Source organism: Anarhichas minor, unplaced genomic scaffold, assembly GCF_050575085.1.
Source record: "Anarhichas minor isolate MPS153535 unplaced genomic scaffold, ASM5057508v1 ptg000028l, whole genome shotgun sequence".
In the NCBI taxonomy this organism is placed as follows: domain Eukaryota; kingdom Metazoa; phylum Chordata; class Actinopteri; order Perciformes; family Anarhichadidae; genus Anarhichas; species Anarhichas minor.
Window position 1 is genome coordinate 2,663,359 of NW_027466474.1, and position 20,361 is coordinate 2,683,719.

A 20,361-nucleotide genomic window follows, 5' to 3' on the forward strand; every position below is an offset into this window, starting at 1 on the left:
CTAACTATGCAAACTCATTATCTATTCATCTGGAGATTACATTTCCCCAATTAATCATTTAGGCTAAAAACTGTTAGAATGAGTTTCTAAAAATACTTTAAGTAGTAACAAGATTTTGGCTTCAAATGACTAGTTTTGTCAGTCGGTCTAAAACCCAAAGACGTTCAGTTTATTGTCACATAAGACAAAGAAAAGCTTGATCTGAACTATTAAGAGGCTGGAATCAGGTACTGCTTAAAAGTGACAAATCCATGAGGGTCATCCACTGCACCATCAACTGATGAGTGCAAAGTGTGTGTGTGTGTGTATGTATATATATATATATATATATATATATGTGTGTGATGTGCATTAAGTTAATGCATATAAGGCTTCAGCTTCAGCCTAATTCCAAGTGCTTCAAAAACGATAGTGAACATGTAAAGACAAAACGAGCCTCTTTGTTGCTCAGTGAATTGATAACCAGCAGTCAGTCACAGAACTGTTAAAAGAAAGCAGGTGTTCTCTGGGTAAAAATACCAGCCTTCTGGTGCCGACAGCGATTTACAAATCTCTAACAACTCATAAATGTACATGTAAGGCAGCGCAGACCGTCGTCTATGATTTTTACTGTCTTTTTGGCTGAGTTATTGTGTTAGTAGGCAGCATTTTCCCCCACAGTTGCAGTTGTCCCAGCAGGTGATGCTTTCCTTCCAGATTTAATGGGGAGTTTCCATTTGAAGTCTGTTTTTATGGCTTTGCAGCTAAAAGTGCAGCTTTTTTTTTTTTTCTTAATTGGCGCCAAAGGCCACATATTAAAGAAAGAGAGAGGTGGAGACAGGATTCTGGTGTCAAAGTTGGTGCAGAACTATTGGACAGGAGATAATGTTTCAGGGGGTCGGACACAGAAATCTGTATTTAACCCACTCTGCTCAGTTAGTGCAGTGAAGACCGATTCCTGAGACGGGTGAGTCAAATATTGCAGGATGATAATTTCTAGCTTCTGAAAGTGCTGACTAATTTAACTAAAAACTGCATTTAATTTAGCTAAATGGTGTAACTTCTCCTGTAGCTGCTTTGTTCAATACTTTCTACTGATCAATATGTATTTAGCATCAAAGTAGGACAATAAGTTCACCTTTAGAAGTATAGTTTGTCTTGTAATACTGTGAAACATTAGTCTGAATAACTTTTTCCTATCTATTATACATTCAAATTCTAGGGAAAAGGCCTGCACTTTTAAATAAACTGTGAAATAGGTCAAGAAGTTCCATACCATTTTAAATGCGTCTTTGTTGTGAGTAGAGGTGTATATATATTGTGAATTTTGTTTTTGAAGGATTATAATCAATATTTCTTATGTAATCTAATAGCAATGGTTTTGTTAGAACTGTACTATTTCCCCGTAAATGATGCAAATCTATTATTGCCATGAAACACAGGAGTTCGCCATGATTTCTTCATTATGGTTGTTGGGGGCACTCTGCTGTCTGATGGCGCTCTCAGGTAAGTTCTGGTTCTTTATTGAACAACTACTTCAACAAAAATATGTCAGAAGCAAGATGATCGATGTCCATCTCATGCTTTGTCTCCTCCTCCAGGCCTGCTGGAGGCCAAATCTTTTTCAAACACCATCAAGCAGGAAGGTAGGTGCAGAGCCTAAATAACTTCAGAATACATTTAAATAACTGTTGAGAAGTTCTCTATCGGACTGAGCTTCATCTCCTCTGTTAACAGAGATGGTACCCGTCAGTGTTGTTGGTATTGACTCAGAAAAAGCAAACGGCTTTCTGAGTCACTCCAGGCTGAAGCGTAACGCTGACCCCAGGTGGTACAGAGGAAACCCAGACTTCCAGGCTTACTACCGCTACTACAGCAGCATCGGACACACTGAGGGGGTACGTACATTGGGTACTTTGTGTACACATTCTTATCCTGGGAGACTCCAGTGAGAATCAAATGTCTCTGGGAGTATGAACATAAGCAGAATCTAAAACAGAATCCACACTGTGTTAATCTAGTGATTCAGGACAGTCGATATCTACACACAGACGACTGATGTTTCCCCCTTGATTAGACAGTGAACAGTAGAGACTTTACAGGAAATGAGGGGAGAGAGTGGGGGCATGAAATGTTGCTGGATTCAAACCAGCGACGTTCTCTTTACATCATCAGCATCATCTGGATAATTTAACCCTAAACCCCTACACTGTCTGAACCTCATTTTGCAGTGCAGACCCTACTTTTCTTGAATATTAGTCATGAGATTTGGGTTATGATGTAGCCTCAAGTCATATTGAGTGTTGGCAGTCCAAATTCATGAATGAAAATAATATATGTATGTATGTATTGATTTATCCCTATTAAATTCTTTAAGCTTTTCCTTTTCCCCTTCCTCTCAGCTCTATGAGATTGACAAGTTGCGGATGCTCTACCAGCAGATGAGGTACCTGGAGCACACCTACGGCCCCGACGCTTCCTATTTCCAGAACAAGCTGGGAATGCCGACCATGTGTGACCCAGCCACAGACAAGAAGTGTAAAATCTTTCCTCTAGCTCCAATGAAAGGGGGCCCAAAGCCCACAGAGCCCCCAGCGACCCCTCCTCCTCTCCCTCCTGCGCCAGTCATTTCCCAGGCTGATGTTCTCTACCTGTGCAACAGGAAAGACCCCCTCTGTAAGCCCCACATCGTCTACCTGCCTACCGGCTCCGTGCCTGTGCTCTGCGACCCCCGCCACCACCCCCACTGCACCCCCCAGAAAGCTCCAGCTCCAGTCATAGTGCCCCAACCTCCTCCCCCTCCACCAAAGAAGTCCGCCCCACCTCCACCGCCACCAGTCCTCATCAAGAAGTCTCTGCCGGCGCCCATCCGCCCCTTCAAGGGCATGGAGTACGACTGTGACCCTTACTGGGACCCTGATTGCCTGGTTGAACACCCACCCAGACCCATGAAGGGGAAGATCATGGTCCCCCCGCCGCCACCACCCCCCCCCTGTGGAGGAGGAACAGATAGAGGAACCAGTGGCGGTGCCAGCTCCCCTTACTCCCATCAAGAAGAAAGGCCTCTACCCTTACTACTACCCCATGCCCTACAACCCCATGGATGATCTGTACGACCCATCCCGCTTCCAATACCCACAGCCCTCTGCTGCTGTAGATGAGCCTGCAGAGTCAGGCCACAGTCAGTAAGACATCCAGCAAGTGATGGAGGAAAAGGTTTTTTTAACAGACTTTAATTACAAACATCAAGGTTGAACATTTTCATAGTTTGAGGGATTTTAACATCTGCAAATGTACTACAACTTGTACTGAAGCTTTGAAAAGTTGCATATTTGTTTAAACCTTATACAATTGACAACTGTTAAGGCATTGATGTGTTTACCATCATCACTGTCAGAAAGTAAAAAAAACAAAACTGTTTTCAGTCAACACAAGTAATGCAAATTATTTTTCATTAATGAGATAATAAAGTTTTTCATCGGTGATTGAGTAGTATTTTGTCTCTATGTATACTTTTTTAAAGGTGCAGGAAGACAGAAAGGAAAGAACATGTTTGCTCCACCTCGAGCCACATGGCAGGTAGTAAAGTAAAAGTGGCAACTTGCATGCTGGGGGTCTTTATGTCTGGTTCCACTGTACATTTAATACCCATTAAAATGCTGACTCCTGTTAGACCCCCGACTTTGGAGCTGTAACTCTCCCTGCCCCCCTTTCCTGTTGAGTATGCTCGTCTGCTCAAACCTCCAAAGGCAAACGACTTCAAAAGACGAGCTAACTGCAAACACTGCTGACAATAAGCCTGCAGCTGCACAGAGCTGACTTACATAGACTCATTTCAGAGTGCAGCTCTGACATTTTTACTAGCTGCATGTTGTGTACAGTTACTATAATGTCTACCCTACTACAATCCTTCAAGCTTAAAAAGAAGAGCTGTCACATTAAAACAATCAGCTGATCCCTTATTACATACAGAAACATGAACAATAAGATAAACTGGGTAAAATAGTATATTCACATACAGTGGATTCGTTTCTGTGCATAACCAAGAAAAGTTGAGCGACTTTTGTAATCAAGTGCTGTTTGATACACTTCCTCTCAGTCCTCTCAGCCTCCAGCTGATTCCCTGTTCATTGAACAGGATTTTAAACTTGTTGATACTGTTGCAGGTCTTGGTGATGGTGCCTAAGTAGGCCATGAGGCCCACGTCGTTACATAGCTGCAGGGGGAAAAGAAAGGCGTTATAAAAAAAGCACTCGTTAGGGAATACAACACAGGGTGAGACTGTGCTAAAACAAACTGTGATCATAACAGGTCTAATATTTCATTTTTAGAAGTTTCTGTCTGATGTGCAGATTCAAATCTTTTAATGTAGCTAATTGAATAAACTTCCAAGCAGAAGTGTCTATCTTTGCCATTACAGTGAAAAAGTGAGGAGAACAGTGTGTTACAGTAGTCAATGCAATATAGAAGAGCTAAAGACATGTATAAGCAGCTCTAGTTCAGCAGTTGAACACACTTTTTAAAGGATCTGGTGGTTAAATGGCACCTCTCATGCGGTACATGGAAACAGAAAAAACAAGTTATGGCTCAATATATGAAAACATCAAGATAAGTATCAAACAGGGGCTTGTAATTATGGAGTTGAGTTCGAGGGGCCTCTCCTAATAGTATACAAGTGTGGAAACAGCTGTTTGCCAGACGACAAGGTATTTTAAATGAGGCTGTAATACAGCCTCATTTAAAATACCTTGTCGTCCTCTCACCTGATTCCACGGCTTTCACATACTTCAGAATAATCTTCACCCGGCTGTAGAGCATCTTTATTGCACTGTGCTTTTTTTATGACATTTTTACATCCTATCCTGTGACTTCTTTTTGCATTTTGATGCATACTATACATCAAAATGTATTTAAGGGCACAAATTGAATTTTCTATCACATGAATGGCAAACTACACCATGACATACTTTACTATTCCAATTTTATAAGTTTTTTATGACATACTGTACAATCTTAGAAAGAAGAGGAGTCAAAGTCCAATGAAAAAAATCAGCAGATCATTTATTACATACAACATAAAACAAACGGGGTAAAATATTATAATGATGTATAGTAGATTAGTTTCTGTGCGTAGCCAAGAAAAAGTTTAGCGATTTTGTATATATAGCTCTTTTAGATTTGTGTAATTAAGTGCTTTTCGATACACTTGTGGTTGAAAATAGTAAACTTGTTTGAAAAGTTACTGCAGAATTTGTTTTAGCAAACCAAAAATACAAACATATCCAAAAAGAAAAAAAAACAGAAAAAGAAACTGCAGTGCTTGTTTGTCTCTCTGCTTCGGCTTACTGCCGGCTCAAAAGAAGAGTCCTCTCATCCTTCGGCCGATTCCCTGTCTGTCGTACAGGACGTTGAACTTGTTGATGAACTGGTTCATGCTGTTGCAGGTCTTGGTGATGGTGCCTAAGTACGCCATGAGGCCCACGTCGTTACATTGCTGCAGGGGAGAAGAAAGACAGCTTTAGAGAAATTTGCTCGGACGCCTGCTAATAAGAAATTTCCTTTTAAAAATCGCAAATCAATGATGAGTGCAATGACAGCACAGTCATGTTCACAGCAGCAATTTTACACACAAACTATATGAAAACTAAATTTGGTGATATATGCACAGTATTTGAAGTTAGTATTGAAAACTGCTGCTGCTTGGTTTTGCAATTCTTTAATGCTATTTGATGTTATCCTGGATTCCTAAAACAACCGATTATTATCATTTTAACCCTTTCGTGCACGAGTACAGGCACCTCAAGAGGCCTTTCAAATTGAATTTCTAATCAGCATCTCAGTCCATAATGTGCATACGCATAGGTGAGAGTTTCTGGACAGGTGCGCACATTCTCCAGTCAAGTTGTTGATGTTTTTTTACATCACAACTTTTGAGTGGAAAGTGGGGTACGTCTCCATCAGGCACCGTTTTTTTTTGCAACGGTTATAAAAGTAGACCCCTGGTACAGTTAAATACAGTGCTCTGCTGTTTTATAAAATAAAAATGCATATCTCAGTTATGTGCTACTATTCATATAACACTAGGATCCACTAAAACAGACACGGACCATCTTTATCATTTACCGTAAACCCATCACTGTACTCATCCCTGATATCTCCTCCTGTTTGTGTATTATTCCGGTTTTGTACAATATATTTGTGGTCAGTAGGAATCAATGTGCTTTGGGTTAAGAGCCACAAACAGACTGGGTAAGTCAAAGTTTTAAGAGATGGACTAACTGTTTGTTTGTTTTAGCCTTTTCTCTTGATATGTTGATGAGAATGCCGACCTTATCCTTTGACATTTAGATGAAAACATCCAACGTGCATGAGGGTGTAAAAACCTTTCGTGCGTTAAGGTACAGAAAGCTTGCTTACATCATAGAAGTCAGTTTTGAATTTTATGGTACTGAGGACCGGCAATCTGTGGCACAGGGCGTTGGCTTCTCGAAGGATCTCGTGGTTAAATGGCACCTCTCCTGCAGGACAGAAAAAAATAAGGTAAAGCAGAGCTTATTAAACAGTGAGGTAAGATGATGCTGTCAAGACAGGGGTTTGTAATTATAGAGGTGCGCTCAAGGGGCCTCAAGGGTAAAAGTGAGGAAAGGAAACATCTCATCTAAGAACAGCTGTTTTCCTGACTTATTTTTCACATATTTTGCTCTCAAAGCCTCAATTAAAAGACCCTGTTGTCCTCTCACCTGATTCCACGGCTTTGACGTACTCTAGAATGATCCTCACCCGGCTGTGGAGCATCTTTATCGCACTGTGCTGGGCTATGAGGTGTTCGGCAACTAACAGAGAAGACGAAGAACAAAAAGTGAATATTGGTCAGTTTATAGTCAGTTTGCACCTTAACCATCTTCTTTAAGAATAAATAAAGGACATTTTGTGGAGTTTAAGATTTGATTGTTTCTTTGTGTTTATGCATGATGTTTGTACCCATGTGTGTATTATCCACTGTTGTATTTAGGGCTGTCCTAGACCAGAGACATTCTTAGTCGACTCATCGCTTAGTTAATTTAAATCGGCAGATCAGTAAAACTGAGATTCTCCACAAAGAATCACACAAAAGCACTACTTTAAATCTTGTGTTCACCAAAGATGTTTCTTGGAAATAAGTCATTCAGCATAAAAAACGTGATCAAAACGACCAAATAGTCGACTAATCGACTAAGAGGGGGAAGCTAGTTTTACCGAATTGATTTTATACGAGACGTCTCAATATGCGGCAAAGAATCCCAAACATCTGTAATTCTAATGAATAATATGCAAGGAATAATAGAGCCTGTGATCTGTTACAGAATGATTCAATTGTGAATTATCTTTACTTGTCACATTAACATCAGAGTTTGATATTTTTTCTCTGGTCAGTATTAACTCTGTGTATTTTACTTTGGTCTACCTAATACCTTAATAAAATAAAGAGCCGATACCAGTATGTGGCAGAAATATAAGATCATATAACCACAGATAAAACACACAACAGAGAGAAATCAATTAACAATTGAATCCTAAATACCAGCAGAAATGAGTCCTTTGTGAACGAGGGATTATGTTACATCTTGAAAAACAACACAGTCCATTACAGACGAATCTTCTCCTGTCTTTTTAATCTATAGTTTTGAACAGTCTCTTCATATTCTGTTCACAAATATAATAGTCATAACATTGCTGCTGAAATGGAAGTAATCCTAACTGTAAAACACTCCACCAGTATGTAAGATAGTCCTAGCTGTAATAGCCATTTCATTTGGATTCATCATAATCTGAGATACGAGCTGAGAGAACACCTTTTATGAGTTCAATAAACAATGTTTATAAAATCAACCGTAAAAAACAATACATTAGTGCAAATGATTTATAGCTGATGTGACCCACAGAACATTAACTCTTACCTGTTGAGTTTTCTCCTGTGCCAGTGGCCGTCATCCGAGCTACGTGGTCAACACCGATTCTCTCCGCTTCTTCTGTGGCCAGAGTGTACGTCAGCTCAGCAAACAACATGGTGGCCTAGAAAAACCCCAAAACACGTTCAAAATAAAACATTGACAATTCCGCATGGGAATCTGTCTCACTGCTGCAGGACAGGATTTGTAAATGATGACATGAAATGTAAAGATTACCTCGCCGTTGATGATGTCAATCACAGATTCATAAACACTAACAGGAAGCTGAAGGAAAAAAGGACACATTAATTAAAGCAGCCGTGTCTAAATACAGCAGTGTGGTGTTTTCTCATTTTTTAAGTGAAAATGCAAGAACTCACATCTGTGTGCTTGGTCAATGGATTGAGCTTGAGGAAGAGAGGACTCTCAATAATTTCACACACCTGGCAGAGAAGAAGGAAAGTAAGTAGGAAACAACTATCAGGCTTTAAGATGATTTTACTTTTAATAAGAACAGCAAAGTCAAAATCACCTGCTTGTTAAATAATCATGGCATTGCATGTTGTTTTTGCAATGTCTGCATTGGTTTAACATGAATCAATAACACAAAATGTCAGAATCTCTGCAACATTTTTGTTTGATATTTGCTTTCAAAGTAAAACGTGTCGCTCAGGTATCTGACCAATCGAGGTGAATGTAGGACAACCTTGATGTACACTAGCGGTGTGCGGTTGCCACTGACTCAGTGAGTGAGATTCTGTGAGAAGGTAAAGATGTTCGTTCATTCAGATTTACTGTACGTATTGCCCCTTGAACTTTTGCCTACCTGCTTGTGAATGTGGATGTCTGATGCCTCAGGGGGGCCGCCTGTGGTGTACCAGCCCAAGAACTCCATCTCTTTAAAGACCTGTTTAACTGAGAGGCAAAAGGGAATATTAAGGAAAAAATCTACAGCAAGCACGTTACTTTGAGTATTAACCACCGTTGACTAATGAATAACACGTTATCAATAACTGAATCTCATGTTTCCTCTGTGATGCAATCTGTCACTGACGTTTCTTTAAAAGGATTTGGGGGGGCGAGTACGGGTTCGTTAACCAAATCCTAACTTAGACAATTTGCGCCACAGATTTTATTCATTTCAGCAAGTCACCTCCAGACTGTTACAGGAAACAATGAACTTGTCAAAGGAGAAACAAAACACGTATGCATTAAGGAATGGCTGCACTGCGTTTCATAAAGGAGTCATAAAAGGAGAAACCTATTAGATAGAATAGAGCTGTATTCTTGCCCGTAACAAATACAAACCACTAACATTGTTCCTCCTTGGTGTAGTAGTACTCTTTGTCAATATGCACTCGTTCATCTACGGTCTGAGACAGCAACTCAAAGGAGTTCATCACCTCGATGTTTCTTCCCTCCTGCTTCCCGATCAGGGCGCCAATCACTGAGCAGGAGAAAGAAACACAATAATATATAATAACCTGTTTAATTACACTCAGTTACAGAACGACTCAGCTGAACATTAGACCAACTATACATTACATCACAGCTTACGTGCCATTTTTTCCTCAATACGTACCCTGCATCGGTCGTCCCTCTTGTGAGCGGATGCGTATCCAGTGGTCGGATATGTTGAGGATAACCAGAGGGTGTAAGGCCACAGAAACGCTTCCGGTGACCCCTGCAGCCATAACACTGGGGCTGGCTACAGTCACACAGAGACACAAAATAGAAGGCTTCAACACTCCAGCAACTATTGAGTTATTGATGGACCAAAACAAGCAATTTGAGGACGTCAACCTGAATCCTGGAGACTTAAAAAGTACATTTTACACTATCCTGACAGGATATAGAGGATTGATGAGTTAAGTAGGAAACAATCAATTCATAATTATTTACCAATAATAAATATAACTAAAATAAATGAAGATAATTGTTGCGAAACTTCCCAATATGACAAGTAGGGATTCAGTGATGTGGGTTTTTCCATCTTATGTTTGGAATGTTTATGTTATGCAACAAAATCAAAATACAAACATTAACATTTTGGAAAAACATCAAAGAAGAAATGGAGAAAATTCTGGAAACAGACATTCTTTTAGTATTATAAAAGTCAAACGGTAAATACTATACTATGACATTTTCATGACGTACTATACTCTGACTTATAAATGTAATTTTCTGTGAAATATTTTACGACATACAATACAAGCCTATTTTGATGCCCCATGTTGCCAGATATGAAACAAATTGGCACACGTTTTGCAGCCATGGAAGCCAGCAATAAAGCCTCAGCATCTTCCTAAAACGCTACTTGACCAGAGACGTGGTAAAACGTAAATAATCGAGATGCATGTAAAAGATGGAGGCACCTTAGAGCCCAGAAGGATTTTAAGACGTATTGTTGGCTAAGGTTACGGAACCGTAACTAATTTATCACGACTACTTGTAGGGATACTTTGACGATTTACAACCGACTCCGTGTCAACACAGCGTGGGCAGATGTGTTGTATATTGTTTCTTTAACTGCCTTTAATGTGTGTCAATGGCAACAACGTGCTGGCAGAGGGGACCAGTGCCCCGAAAGGGATCAAACCACCAACCTTTCGCTTAGTACACTGTTTCATTTAATTCAATAAGTTAATGATTGAGAGTAGGGTAGGCAACAGTAGAGGTTGAGGAAGATAAGGAAGACTAGGGAGGGAGATGAAGATGGAAATCAATGCCTTATCTGAGTCATGTCTCTATTGTTAGAGTTATATTATTGCAGGTCTCTTTAATTTAGTATAAACATCCATTTTTATCGTTTATGTATTTTCACAATTTGCTCATACTGCTCCATTTTGATCTGTGGATGTAAATGAAAGTGATTATTTCATATAAATTGAAAGGAGCATTGACACAACAATATACCGTATGTACACACTTCTTTGGCTTAATGAATCTAAATGTGTGAAAATACAATTATTGAACGAAATAGATCACATGGCCAGCTGACGTCCAAGACCAGCCCTGATTCAAGATCGGATTGTTGTCAAAACGAATCAATGTTTTCCTTAAACCTGCCTGAGCTGACAGACTTAAGTCAAGATCATTGATGCCAACACCAGTAGGAAAGCAACAATATACGTATAAAAATACCGACTCAAATATCCAAAGTGATGAATTTGTTGACAGCTTTATAAGCAGAGCCGTGCACGTTACGTGAACCCGCTAGTCAACAAGCTCGCTACCTTGCCACCTTTACCACCACTGATTCATTACTCACACCCATCCATAACACACATGTACGACACATGCGACAGTCTGCATACAGGTTCGTGTTAATATCAGGCAGAAATTGTGAGATAAGTGAGAAATACTAGCCTGCCCCATCCACTTCCATTCCTCCACCATTGCTGGTCGCCATCTTGTCCGGTAAACCGCGCAGGCGCAGTGAACTGTTCGCCTAATGAACGTTAGGTGGCAATATAGCTTCATCGGTGTTTTTTTTTAAAACCGCAAACACCCGCTAGGTCCGACAGTCAGTAGGCAGCGGTTTCCGGGGGACTACCGATGAAGGCGCAACCCGTGTGCGTCGCGATATCGGTCCGTGTCCATGGTTGAAATAGTTTTGTTTACAAAATGGATGAATTTAAAGCCTGTAACCTGGACTACTTTCCAGAAAACATTTTAATTGACGTGTTGTCGTATTTGAGCGTACGAGAGCTCGTTAGAGCTGGAAGGTAAGGGGGAATTTAACTTAACCGACAGTATTTGACCAGTTATTCGTTTTGTGAAATAATACCCAGTGCCAGTTTTGTCTTTCTTTTTCCGTGACTCACGTCACATGAGGAAGTTATTTGTTGTGTTTTGCGGTGTCATTTAGAGTGTGTAAGAGATGGAACCGGCTTGTGAAAGACCAGCGGCTGTGGAGGTTTGTCGATCTGACTGCATGGAAAGGGGTAAGACTGTTACTGGCGATTTAGCTTCACTCTTTTTCTTTTAACGTATTGTTCCATACAGTCTAGTGTTTATTTTATTTGGGGAACATAGCCACCTCATGTAATCCGCTACAACACATGCAATTTCAGAAAAATGAAAATCATATGTTGCCTGCCATTAACACTTGAACCAATAGCAATGACTTTTAATTTGGATCACAATGCTAGTAAGTCCTTTTCGTTGTTTTTAATGCATTATTTGAAGCACTTAAACAGCCTTTGTGTAGGAAATGTGCTCTACAAATACACCTGTCTTGCCATTATGAAGTAAATGCTATTACATGTGGGTTCTGTATGTCTTTACAATTATTGACTGTCTCTCTTTGGCCTCCCATTCCCCACCCTCAACAAATGCATGACTGTCCATTGTTTGTTAGGTGACATCCCGCATACTTTGGCTCCTGCTGCGTCATTACCTGGGTTGTGGACTGAGGTGCCTACGGTTACGTGGTTTGCTGCTTTCTGCCAGAGGGGGCACCTTTCTTTCCGAGTCTTGGCTCAGAGCTGTGGCCACAAAGTGCCCTCGCCTGAGTAAGCTCTATCTTCTGCACGCAGACCTGCGAAGCCTTCAAGGTTGCCAGCTCCTACCTACGTCTTTGCAGGTGCTTGAGCTGCGTGGTTGTGAGCTGCCCCGTGAATTTTTCAACCAGACTTCCCCTTCACCTGACCAAGAAAGAGCAGAAGCCACATCCAGTGTTGGTGCTCAACAGCAAGGAAGGCATCGGAAAGGGAAAGGGCTTGGTTCTCCATCAGGGATTGGTATAGGGAGGTTAGTCCTTAACAATGTGCCCTCTTTCACGGACCAGCATCTGAAGAGTCTGACATCATGGGAGAGGCTCAGCCGATTGGAGCTGCGTGACACCTTCCGTGTGACTGCCAACGGGATCAGGAAATGTGCTGCCAAGGACGGCGTCTATGGGGTGGAAGGCCTTTCCAGGCTCAAGTTTCTGGAAATAGGCATCACTGGGCGGCAAGGTTACCAGTTACAGATGGCCTCCCTCGGGCTGGGTGCAGGATGGCTCGGACTGGAGGAACTGAGTCTGGGGGGCAAAGAGGTGGGCCCAGGCTTGCTCTGTGCCAGCCGCTTGAAGAACCTGAAGTGTCTGTGCCTGTGGGCCTGCACGCTCAGCGAGATGCAGATAGTGCGGAGCTGCAGGTTGCTCCGCGGACTCAGCCGGCTGGAGTTTTTGGATGTGGCCTTCCAGCCTAAGCAGAGTCCACCAGCCGTGGAGGGTGAGGGTGGTGGAAGTGGAGAAGAGCAGGACAATGAGGAAGCTGCAGGTGTAGATAACAGCAATGATGAAAACAACACAGTAGACATGAACGATCCCATTCCAAGTTTGCGTCGCTCACTGGCTGACCTGCTGCCATCCTGCACACTAGTTTTCACCAACTGCTCTGTTCAGATCAGTGCAGACTAAATGAGGTCTCTACTACTGGCCAATAAAGATACAATTCCCTTTTACTCAGCCATATATCATTTTATTTCGTGTTATGGAGAAAATGAATGACTATGTAAGTTAACTATGCCCAGCCCAAGATATCAGAAAATCATCGGAGCCAGCTCCGGATGTGAATCAGATATTCAGTCCTTCAAAAAATCACATAAACTGTATAATACTGGAGAAATCAGAGTAAACTCTAATGAATTTTTTTCTCTAAATATTCAATCTGCCAACCTCAACAGCCAGAGCAGGAAAATCAGTTTTAAACTGTGCTCTTCAAGATGTTTGGCTTTTAAATAATCAAAATGTTACATATGATTCAGGGCCATACTTATTAAATATATTTCCTTAATTTGGGTTTTGACAGGATATTTTCAAACCATATACTGTCAAACTTGAATAAAAGCTTACTTTTAATTGTACTATATTTTGTGATATAGTACATTTTTACTCTTTATGGATGAAATAACCAGGCAGGATGTCTATTGGCTATTTCAGCAAATAAAAAATTCCATAACACCAAATTAAGCTTCTTCATCACATTGAGGATGACTCATCTTGCTACAAAGCAATCTTGCTCTTGGATCTGCAACATTTCCTCAGAGATACTTGTTAAAGTTAGAGCGACCACGTTACAAACGGTTTGGAAAAATCTCTGAAGGCAGTCTCGCTTCCAAATTTGTTGCTCATACGCAGACAAAAACAGACAAGTTTTTTTAACATACTCTTTCAAACTCAGTCACAATAAAAATACACAAAATATGAATCTGTCATAGCTAGACTGTAAAGCCACAAGCAGGTGTCAGTTACAACGGCAGATAACTGAAGCATGCTGCTGGCAATGATCCACCTGTTTCCTGTTCCTTCACTCCTTTTCAGCTATGTATACATTCAGAAAATATATATATGTCACAAGCAGGTGTTTGACTTTGGTGTGACAGAAAAACAGCACAACATATTGAAATTATTATTCTGTCTTATTTTCTTTCATTGTAGTTGTAAATGTCTGTTTATTGTATTAATTACATGGAGTATCTGTGTCATTGACGTGAATTGTATTGCAGCAAACCAACCATTATAATTTTAACCTTCTTAATAATTATAAATGAAAATGAGTTTTAAATAAACCTATTTTTAACAAATGCATCTTGAAGTATAATTTGTCTTTGTTGTTTTTATTCTATCAGTCAATTGCATAATTCTACACAAAACTAGACCCACTTCTCATGAAATCCACAGATTAATCAACAAGCCTGTAGATACCAACTTAACTCATTAAATACAAAATAATAGCATGTGCTGCTACTGAATGAGGAAATATGATATGTTTAACAATGTTAAGCTCTCCTGAAGCTTATTTTTGTTTATCTTGTCCACACTTCCACAAAAGGATGTAGTCAGCGCTAAAACTATTAGTTAATTTATGAAATAGTTGATAGGCAGACAATTTGGATAGTGAATTAATTGGGTCAGCCATTGCTCCATACATTGTTTGTTCCAGCTTCTGTAAGGTGTGTGTTTTCTGCTTTTCTTCATCTCTTTATTTTATATCATTGTAAATATAATATCTTTGGATTTTGGACTGTTTATTGGACAAAACAAACAATTTGATGATGTCACCTTGACCTCTGAGAAATTATTTAAGAGTGATATTTCATAAAGATCATGACTGCTCTACATGTTGTCACTAATTTTAACATCACCTTTTTTAAGAAACTGCACAGCAACCAGAGCTCATAATCGGGCGAGACTGGTCTGGCTCTAAGGTTTTTAAGATAGTTGATGGAATCAGATACATAAACATATTTGCCATTTGTAAATGGCGATATGATTAAGTTAATTTGTCCAGGCTGATAAAGAAAGCAATGGCAAGGTGACAGTAGCCATTACTGAGGAAGTGTAGGAAATGAGAACGGGACTACGTCTGACTAACAGGGTGTAAACCAATCACACGCGTTCTCTTTCAACAACTCTGGCCAATGGGAGCCTTTTGTTTGTCGGAACACCCACCAATCAGGTTTAAGAAGGTTAGCTTTTTGAAAACGTTGGCGGCCGAGGAAATTCAAAATAGTAACGCTGGGCTTTCCCTACTAAAACGGTGTACGACAATTCCTCACTACAATGCAGGTAACGTTTTTTTTTTTTTTTAAATGTTTGATAGAGATATAACACTGAGTAACAGATGAAGTTAACGGACGATTCGTGTAACCGCAGATTATATTGCATAAATAGAACACAGATTTGAGCTAACTAAACTAGCTAACGTTAGCATTAGGTTTGCTATCTTTCTAAACTAACTGTATATAACGTACGTATAAACACATATGCATTGCATGGTATTATTTAAACTGAATTAACCCGTGGAGTAGTAGGTCGCCCGTGCAATGGTGCCAACGGTAACTTACTCAAACAGTGGCCTGACGTTACTGAAGCTAATTTTAAAAGTGACGTTAATGTTGTAAGCTAAACGTAGCTTAAATAATACTGTAACTGATAATATGACAATCCTTTGGCGTCAGTCTTTGGAAGCTTTAACGTTAAGTTACTTTAATGGTATTGTTGTGGATGGTGAACGATGCTTACTATTTTGTCCAAGGTGGGCAAAATATCAGGGAAAAAATGAGTGACACCACAAAGAAACTCAAAATGGCTTCTCTTGTAAACACCAAGCTGTTATTCCAAGCAACTAATTACGTACACATTGAGGTGAAAGTCACAAGGAAACCAGTTGAGCCTTAACACCACTGACTCAAAAACCAGAAACTTTGCCCCTTGTGGAGTCTTTTCAGGATTAATTCTTTAAGCATTGTTTAAAAAAACAAAACTACTCTAAGATAAAAATAAGTCTGACCTTCAAGAAAAGATAGAAAAGCTAAAATGTATTGTAAGTTAATGTTCTTTGTATGTTTTTCTTTACAGAATAAGGAAAATGATGAGCCCAGGGGTTTCCAGCGACCGGTAAGATGTAATAATTGTAAAAAGATGTGGATTTGCCAGCTGTGTTAAAGCAACATTTGATTACCAGCAATTGTTCTACCACTGACAAATTAGAATGCCAGCATTGCTATCAAACAAAATTGGTCACTATTATTGGCTGATTAAAATAAATAATGCATTTCTAAATCTGTTTGCTTCTGAATACCAGTTTGCAACCCCAAGCATGGTGGCAGGCCCACAGCGTGTTCAGGTGAAGCCACGGATGGAGATGGACAAAAATGCTGTCACAGGTAATATTAATCTCCTCGCATACAGACGGCAGTCAAACACTTCAAGAAATGTGCCTGTTTTCATTGTGTTATCATTTTCAGGCCCTGGGAGGGAGTGTGTTGGCTCATCCTCCAGTGCAACCGTGAAGTAAGTATATTCCCTCTTATTCTCCTCGAGTTGTGTATTGATTGCCAGTTCTGTTTCTTGTTATGCTTTCATACAGGGATGAACCGAATATCATTTTTCTACATTCAAAGCTTCTATTGGTTATCGAATGCAGCGTCAAATGTCTGTCTTCATATTTAATGACGTTGTCTTAAAAAAGGGAATAGATTTAGATATTGTGGTTATATAAATGTAATTCATGGAGCTACTAGGCTGCTGGTTAATATGTGACTATTTTGTCAGATAATGACATGTTGTGAATTTTGGATCTATATTTTTCAATCTATTTTGGCTTTTGGACTTAAAATTGCTCAAGAGTTATTTAAAATATTTGGGAAAAGGAGTTTAAAACAATCCTACGCAGCCACCACTGGAATCTGCAAAAAGTATAATGCTATTAATATTAGTTTAGCCTTATCTGGAACTGTGCAAAAATACCGTGTTTAAACACAATTATTAGACATGAAAAAAAAGTTTGGCAGCATTCAAATGTTGATTTTAGAATTTGAGTGTCAATGTTACGAAGCTTCCAACAGTTTGGTGCAGCTTTACTTTCATACATTTAAATGATTAACATGAGAATATCGATCTTTGTACTCCATCAGGAAAATCTCCATCGATGACTTTGACATCGGTCGGCCACTAGGGAAGGGCAAATTTGGTAATGTCTACCTTGCCAGGGTGAAGAAGCTGCAGGCCATTGTGGCACTGAAGGTGTTGTTCAAGTCTCAGATGGAGAAGGAGGGTGTAGAGCACCAACTCAGGAGGGAGATTGAGATTCAGGCACATCTCAAGTGAGTATCCTGAAAACATTTTCATATTTTTAACAATATATAGACCTTCCTCAAACTAACCGTGGAGTAAGGAGTACATAATAGGCTTTGATTCTTGGCAAATGTCCCAGAGTACAACTTCTCAGTGTGTCTTTGTTTTAGGCTATTTGCCAACATCTACTAACGGGAACATTTATCGGCTTTCAAGAATTATTTGTAGGTTAGATGTGCTTTGAGCTACATGAAAACAGTAGTACATTTCCCCACAGACTAACTAGGTGCTGCATTTTCCACAAACATTCTCTGCATTTTTGCATTTCATTTAAGAACATGCTGACTTTAAATTTCTCCTCAGACACCCCAACATTCTGCGCTTCTACAATTATTTCCATGACCGAAAGAGGGTCTACTTGGTGCTTGAGTATGCCCCACGCGGTGAATTGTACAAGGAGCTGCAGAGATGTGGAAGATTTGACGACCAGCGTACTGCGACAGTAAGACCTCCTACTGCTTTCAAAAGATAACTTTTTATTTGTGCTATTATTGTTTTAGTAAATTAACCTAGTTTGTTAGTTATAATGGTAATCGGCAATTCCTCAGCAGCAGTTTGATGCCTGGAATTGATTATATATACAATCTTGTTTTAATTATATTGAACACTTTGTAAAATGTAAAGTCTTGTTGTGATCCAATGACGACCTTTCTTTGTATTTCCAGTACATGGAGGAGATATCTGATGCACTGATGTATTGCCATGAGAAGAAAGTGATTCATCGGGACATCAAGCCAGAGAATCTGCTTCTCGGCTATCGTGGAGAGCTGAAAATTGCAGATTTTGGTTGGTCCGTCCATGCACCATCTCTAAGGTGAAGAACTGAAGTGACATTAAGGCTCTATAATGTCAATGCACCACTGTGTTCTGTCTGAAACTGCTGTATCATGTCGCATGAATATACTTGTTGCTGCCTCTCTGCTTGCCCTGCTCATCTCTTTGTTCTAAACCCATCCAGACGTCGTACAATGTGCGGGACGCTGGACTACCTCCCTCCAGAGATGATTGAGGGCCACACCCACAGTGAGAAGGTGGACCTGTGGTGCATTGGGGTCCTCTGCTACGAGTGCTTGGTCGGCAACCCACCTTTTGAAACTGCCAGCCATACAGAAACGTACAAGAGAATTACGAAGGTTAGTGTTGGACGTGTAATGCCTCAATTCCACTAAGTTGTTCGGCTAAAACCTTGGTTGAGTGAATAAAGAAGATTTTGGGCATTATTGATGGAAGCTTGGCTTTTTAAAAAGTGGCATGTTTGTGCAGGATGTCCTTCGTCGTGCAAATACCTTTTCTCTCTGACCAGTCTGTGGTCTGCAGTGTTTTAACTCCACCTTCCAGTATCAGGTACTGGTACTGGAGTATAGCCGTACCGTGCAGTGGAAATACGGCACAATCTACCCAATTGGACAAATGTCATTAAGTTATGTTTAAGATGACTTTAAGGTTGTGTATCCCTAATGAGTAGAAGCACAACCACATTGTGCCTTACATCTCTGCAACAGCTAGCATTAAATATTTTTCTGACTGTCTTCAATCTGAATTGTCATAGTTTCTCCTGCATCAGTCATTGTTCACATTTCATTAATAAATACTATCTTACTGCTTGCAGGTGGATTTGAAGTTCTCTAAAAATATCTCAGATGGTGCACGGGACTTGATCACCAAGCTGCTACGCTACAGCCCCATCGCTCGTCTCTCACTACAGGGGGTCATTGATCACCAATGGGTGCGCACCAACTCCCGCCGAGTCCTACCGCCCATCTGCCCCGCCAAGAAATCCTGAGCGCCTGCCTGCGTACCTCCCACTGAGGGGTGTTTTATCTGTACTTCACAAGAGACTTTGGGCCAGCATGTTTCTGTTTCACTGCCATGGGCTTCAAACTGCCATTATTCTGGCACACTTTATGATGGGTATAAATACATGCCCACTTTTTTATATTGTACAGTGTGACGTCATTATCTGTCTAGTATGTTTCCTAGAGGTGTCCACTGTTTTTATTGCCATTTCTTCTCTGACACTTTTTGAAATGGACAAGGCTCTATTTTGGATTTCTGTATCTGACGGTGTTGACACCAAAGTGCTACTGTTAGACTGATTTATAGCTGCCTGTGTTCTCAAATAGTTTAAGATGAGATGTTGGGATGGAAAGCATTTATTTTATTTTTTATTCCTTAAGCTATCCTTTAAATTTCTAATAAATATTATAAAATAATTTGTGGACATTTAATGAAAAATTGATTATGTAAAAGTTGTGGTCACCTTCCAAACCCAACAGTACATAAGATCAGGACACGTCGGCAATAACTTGTGAAATGCAGTCAATGCCAGTTTATAAGATTCATCTAGCTAAAACCACTGCAGTATCATACAAGTCTGCGCTGCAATAAGCCCTGCCTTTCATAAAATCTAAATTTAGTTATTAAAACTGTTGCGAAGAGTCGCTGATTCAAAACACATTGGAGTCGTAGTGTGTAATATACCGTATTTACGCCAATGAAGCAAGACTTTTAAATGTTCTTAAACGTATCTGACGGTCAGTGCCGCACACGGTAGCGTGGCCGAGCGGTCTAAGGCGCTGGATTAAGGCTCCAGTCTCCTCGGAGGCGTGGGTTCAAATCCCACCGCTGCCATTCCTTTTACGCTCTCCTTTGTCAAATATCGGCTGTTTCTTTCCCATTGAAGGCGTGTTGTCGATGCTTTTCTGACCAGGTTACGCGTAATGCGAACAAAAATTACACAAGATACAGTAACTGAGAGCATAAGACTGTAACGGAGTATAAATACCCTAATAGCGGTATAATATATGGTTGTGTCAATGAAGTGTG

General features: G+C 40.2%; 4 protein-coding genes and 1 non-coding gene across 6 annotated transcripts; 4 read left to right on the top strand and 1 right to left on the bottom strand.

Annotated features, from left to right (window-relative positions):
* The first annotated feature begins 1,430 nt into the window (after positions 1–1,430).
* and4 (actinodin4) lies at positions 1,431–3,315 on the top strand. The gene is given in 5 exon segments (XM_076103606.1): positions 1,431–1,485; positions 1,581–1,625; positions 1,717–1,877; positions 2,382–2,957; positions 2,959–3,315. Coding segments are annotated over 5 exon segments (1,047 nt in total). The 3' UTR covers positions 3,169–3,315.
* Positions 3,316–5,019: 1,704 nt separating this feature from the next.
* On the bottom strand, positions 5,020–11,356 carry cops6 (COP9 signalosome subunit 6). The gene is made up of 10 exons (XM_076103178.1): positions 11,277–11,356; positions 9,490–9,615; positions 9,223–9,354; positions 8,734–8,822; positions 8,288–8,350; positions 8,145–8,192; positions 7,917–8,031; positions 6,720–6,812; positions 6,397–6,497; positions 5,020–5,473 (listed from the first exon to the last, which is right to left on the bottom strand). Exons 1-10 carry the CDS (start codon positions 11,317–11,319, stop codon positions 5,333–5,335), a joined length of 951 nt encoding a protein of 316 aa, XP_075959293.1. The 5' UTR covers positions 11,320–11,356; the 3' UTR covers positions 5,020–5,332.
* Positions 11,357–11,461: 105 nt separating this feature from the next.
* On the top strand, positions 11,462–14,484 carry LOC142962596 (uncharacterized). Its single transcript, XM_076103175.1, has 3 exons — positions 11,462–11,635; positions 11,779–11,854; positions 12,271–14,484. Exons 1-3 carry the CDS (start codon positions 11,535–11,537, stop codon positions 13,312–13,314), a joined length of 1,221 nt encoding a protein of 406 aa, XP_075959290.1. The 5' UTR covers positions 11,462–11,534; the 3' UTR covers positions 13,315–14,484.
* Positions 14,485–14,628: 144 nt separating this feature from the next.
* On the top strand, positions 14,629–19,742 carry aurkb (aurora kinase B). 2 transcript variants are annotated; one of them, XM_076103177.1, is made up of 9 exons: positions 14,629–15,465; positions 16,258–16,296; positions 16,484–16,565; positions 16,647–16,692; positions 17,316–17,504; positions 17,839–17,977; positions 18,201–18,349; positions 18,494–18,668; positions 19,145–19,742. In XM_076103177.1, the coding sequence occupies exons 1-9, from the start codon at positions 15,460–15,462 to the stop codon at positions 19,316–19,318; spliced, it is 999 nt and encodes a 332-aa protein (XP_075959292.1). In that variant the 5' UTR covers positions 14,629–15,459; the 3' UTR covers positions 19,319–19,742. The 2 variants fall into 2 exon arrangements, with proteins under 2 accessions (XP_075959292.1, XP_075959291.1); XM_076103176.1 differs by having other exon boundaries at positions 14,629–16,296.
* A 342-nt stretch (positions 19,743–20,084) lies between these two features.
* trnal-aag (transfer RNA leucine (anticodon AAG)) lies at positions 20,085–20,166 on the top strand. Its single transcript has one exon. It is a non-coding gene; the product is annotated as a tRNA-Leu (tRNA).
* The last annotated feature ends 195 nt before the right edge of the window (positions 20,167–20,361 follow it).

Coding starts and splice junctions, on each gene's coding strand:
- aurkb (XM_076103176.1), top strand. CDS start 16,216: ATGTATTGTAAGTTAATGTTCTTTGTATGTTTTTCTTTACAGAATAAG. Junction 16,693..17,315: donor TCCTCCAGTGCAACCGTGAA/GTAAGTATATTC, acceptor GTACTCCATCAG/GAAAATCTCCATCGATGACT. Junction 17,505..17,838: donor GAGATTCAGGCACATCTCAA/GTGAGTATCCTG, acceptor ATTTCTCCTCAG/ACACCCCAACATTCTGCGCT.
- cops6 (XM_076103178.1), bottom strand. CDS start 11,319: ATGGCGACCAGCAATGGTGGAGGAATGGAAGTGGATGGGGCAG. Junction 8,351..8,733: donor ACATCCACATTCACAAGCAG/GTAGGCAAAAGT, acceptor CTTCTCTGCCAG/GTGTGTGAAATTATTGAGAG. Junction 5,474..6,396: donor TCAAAACTGACTTCTATGAT/GTAAGCAAGCTT, acceptor TCTCCCCTGCAG/CAATGTAACGACGTGGGCCT.
- LOC142962596 (XM_076103175.1), top strand. CDS start 11,535: ATGGATGAATTTAAAGCCTGTAACCTGGACTACTTTCCAGAAAACATT. Junction 11,636..11,778: donor GAGCTCGTTAGAGCTGGAAG/GTAAGGGGGAAT, acceptor GGTGTCATTTAG/AGTGTGTAAGAGATGGAACC. Junction 11,855..12,270: donor ATCTGACTGCATGGAAAGGG/GTAAGACTGTTA, acceptor ATTGTTTGTTAG/GTGACATCCCGCATACTTTG.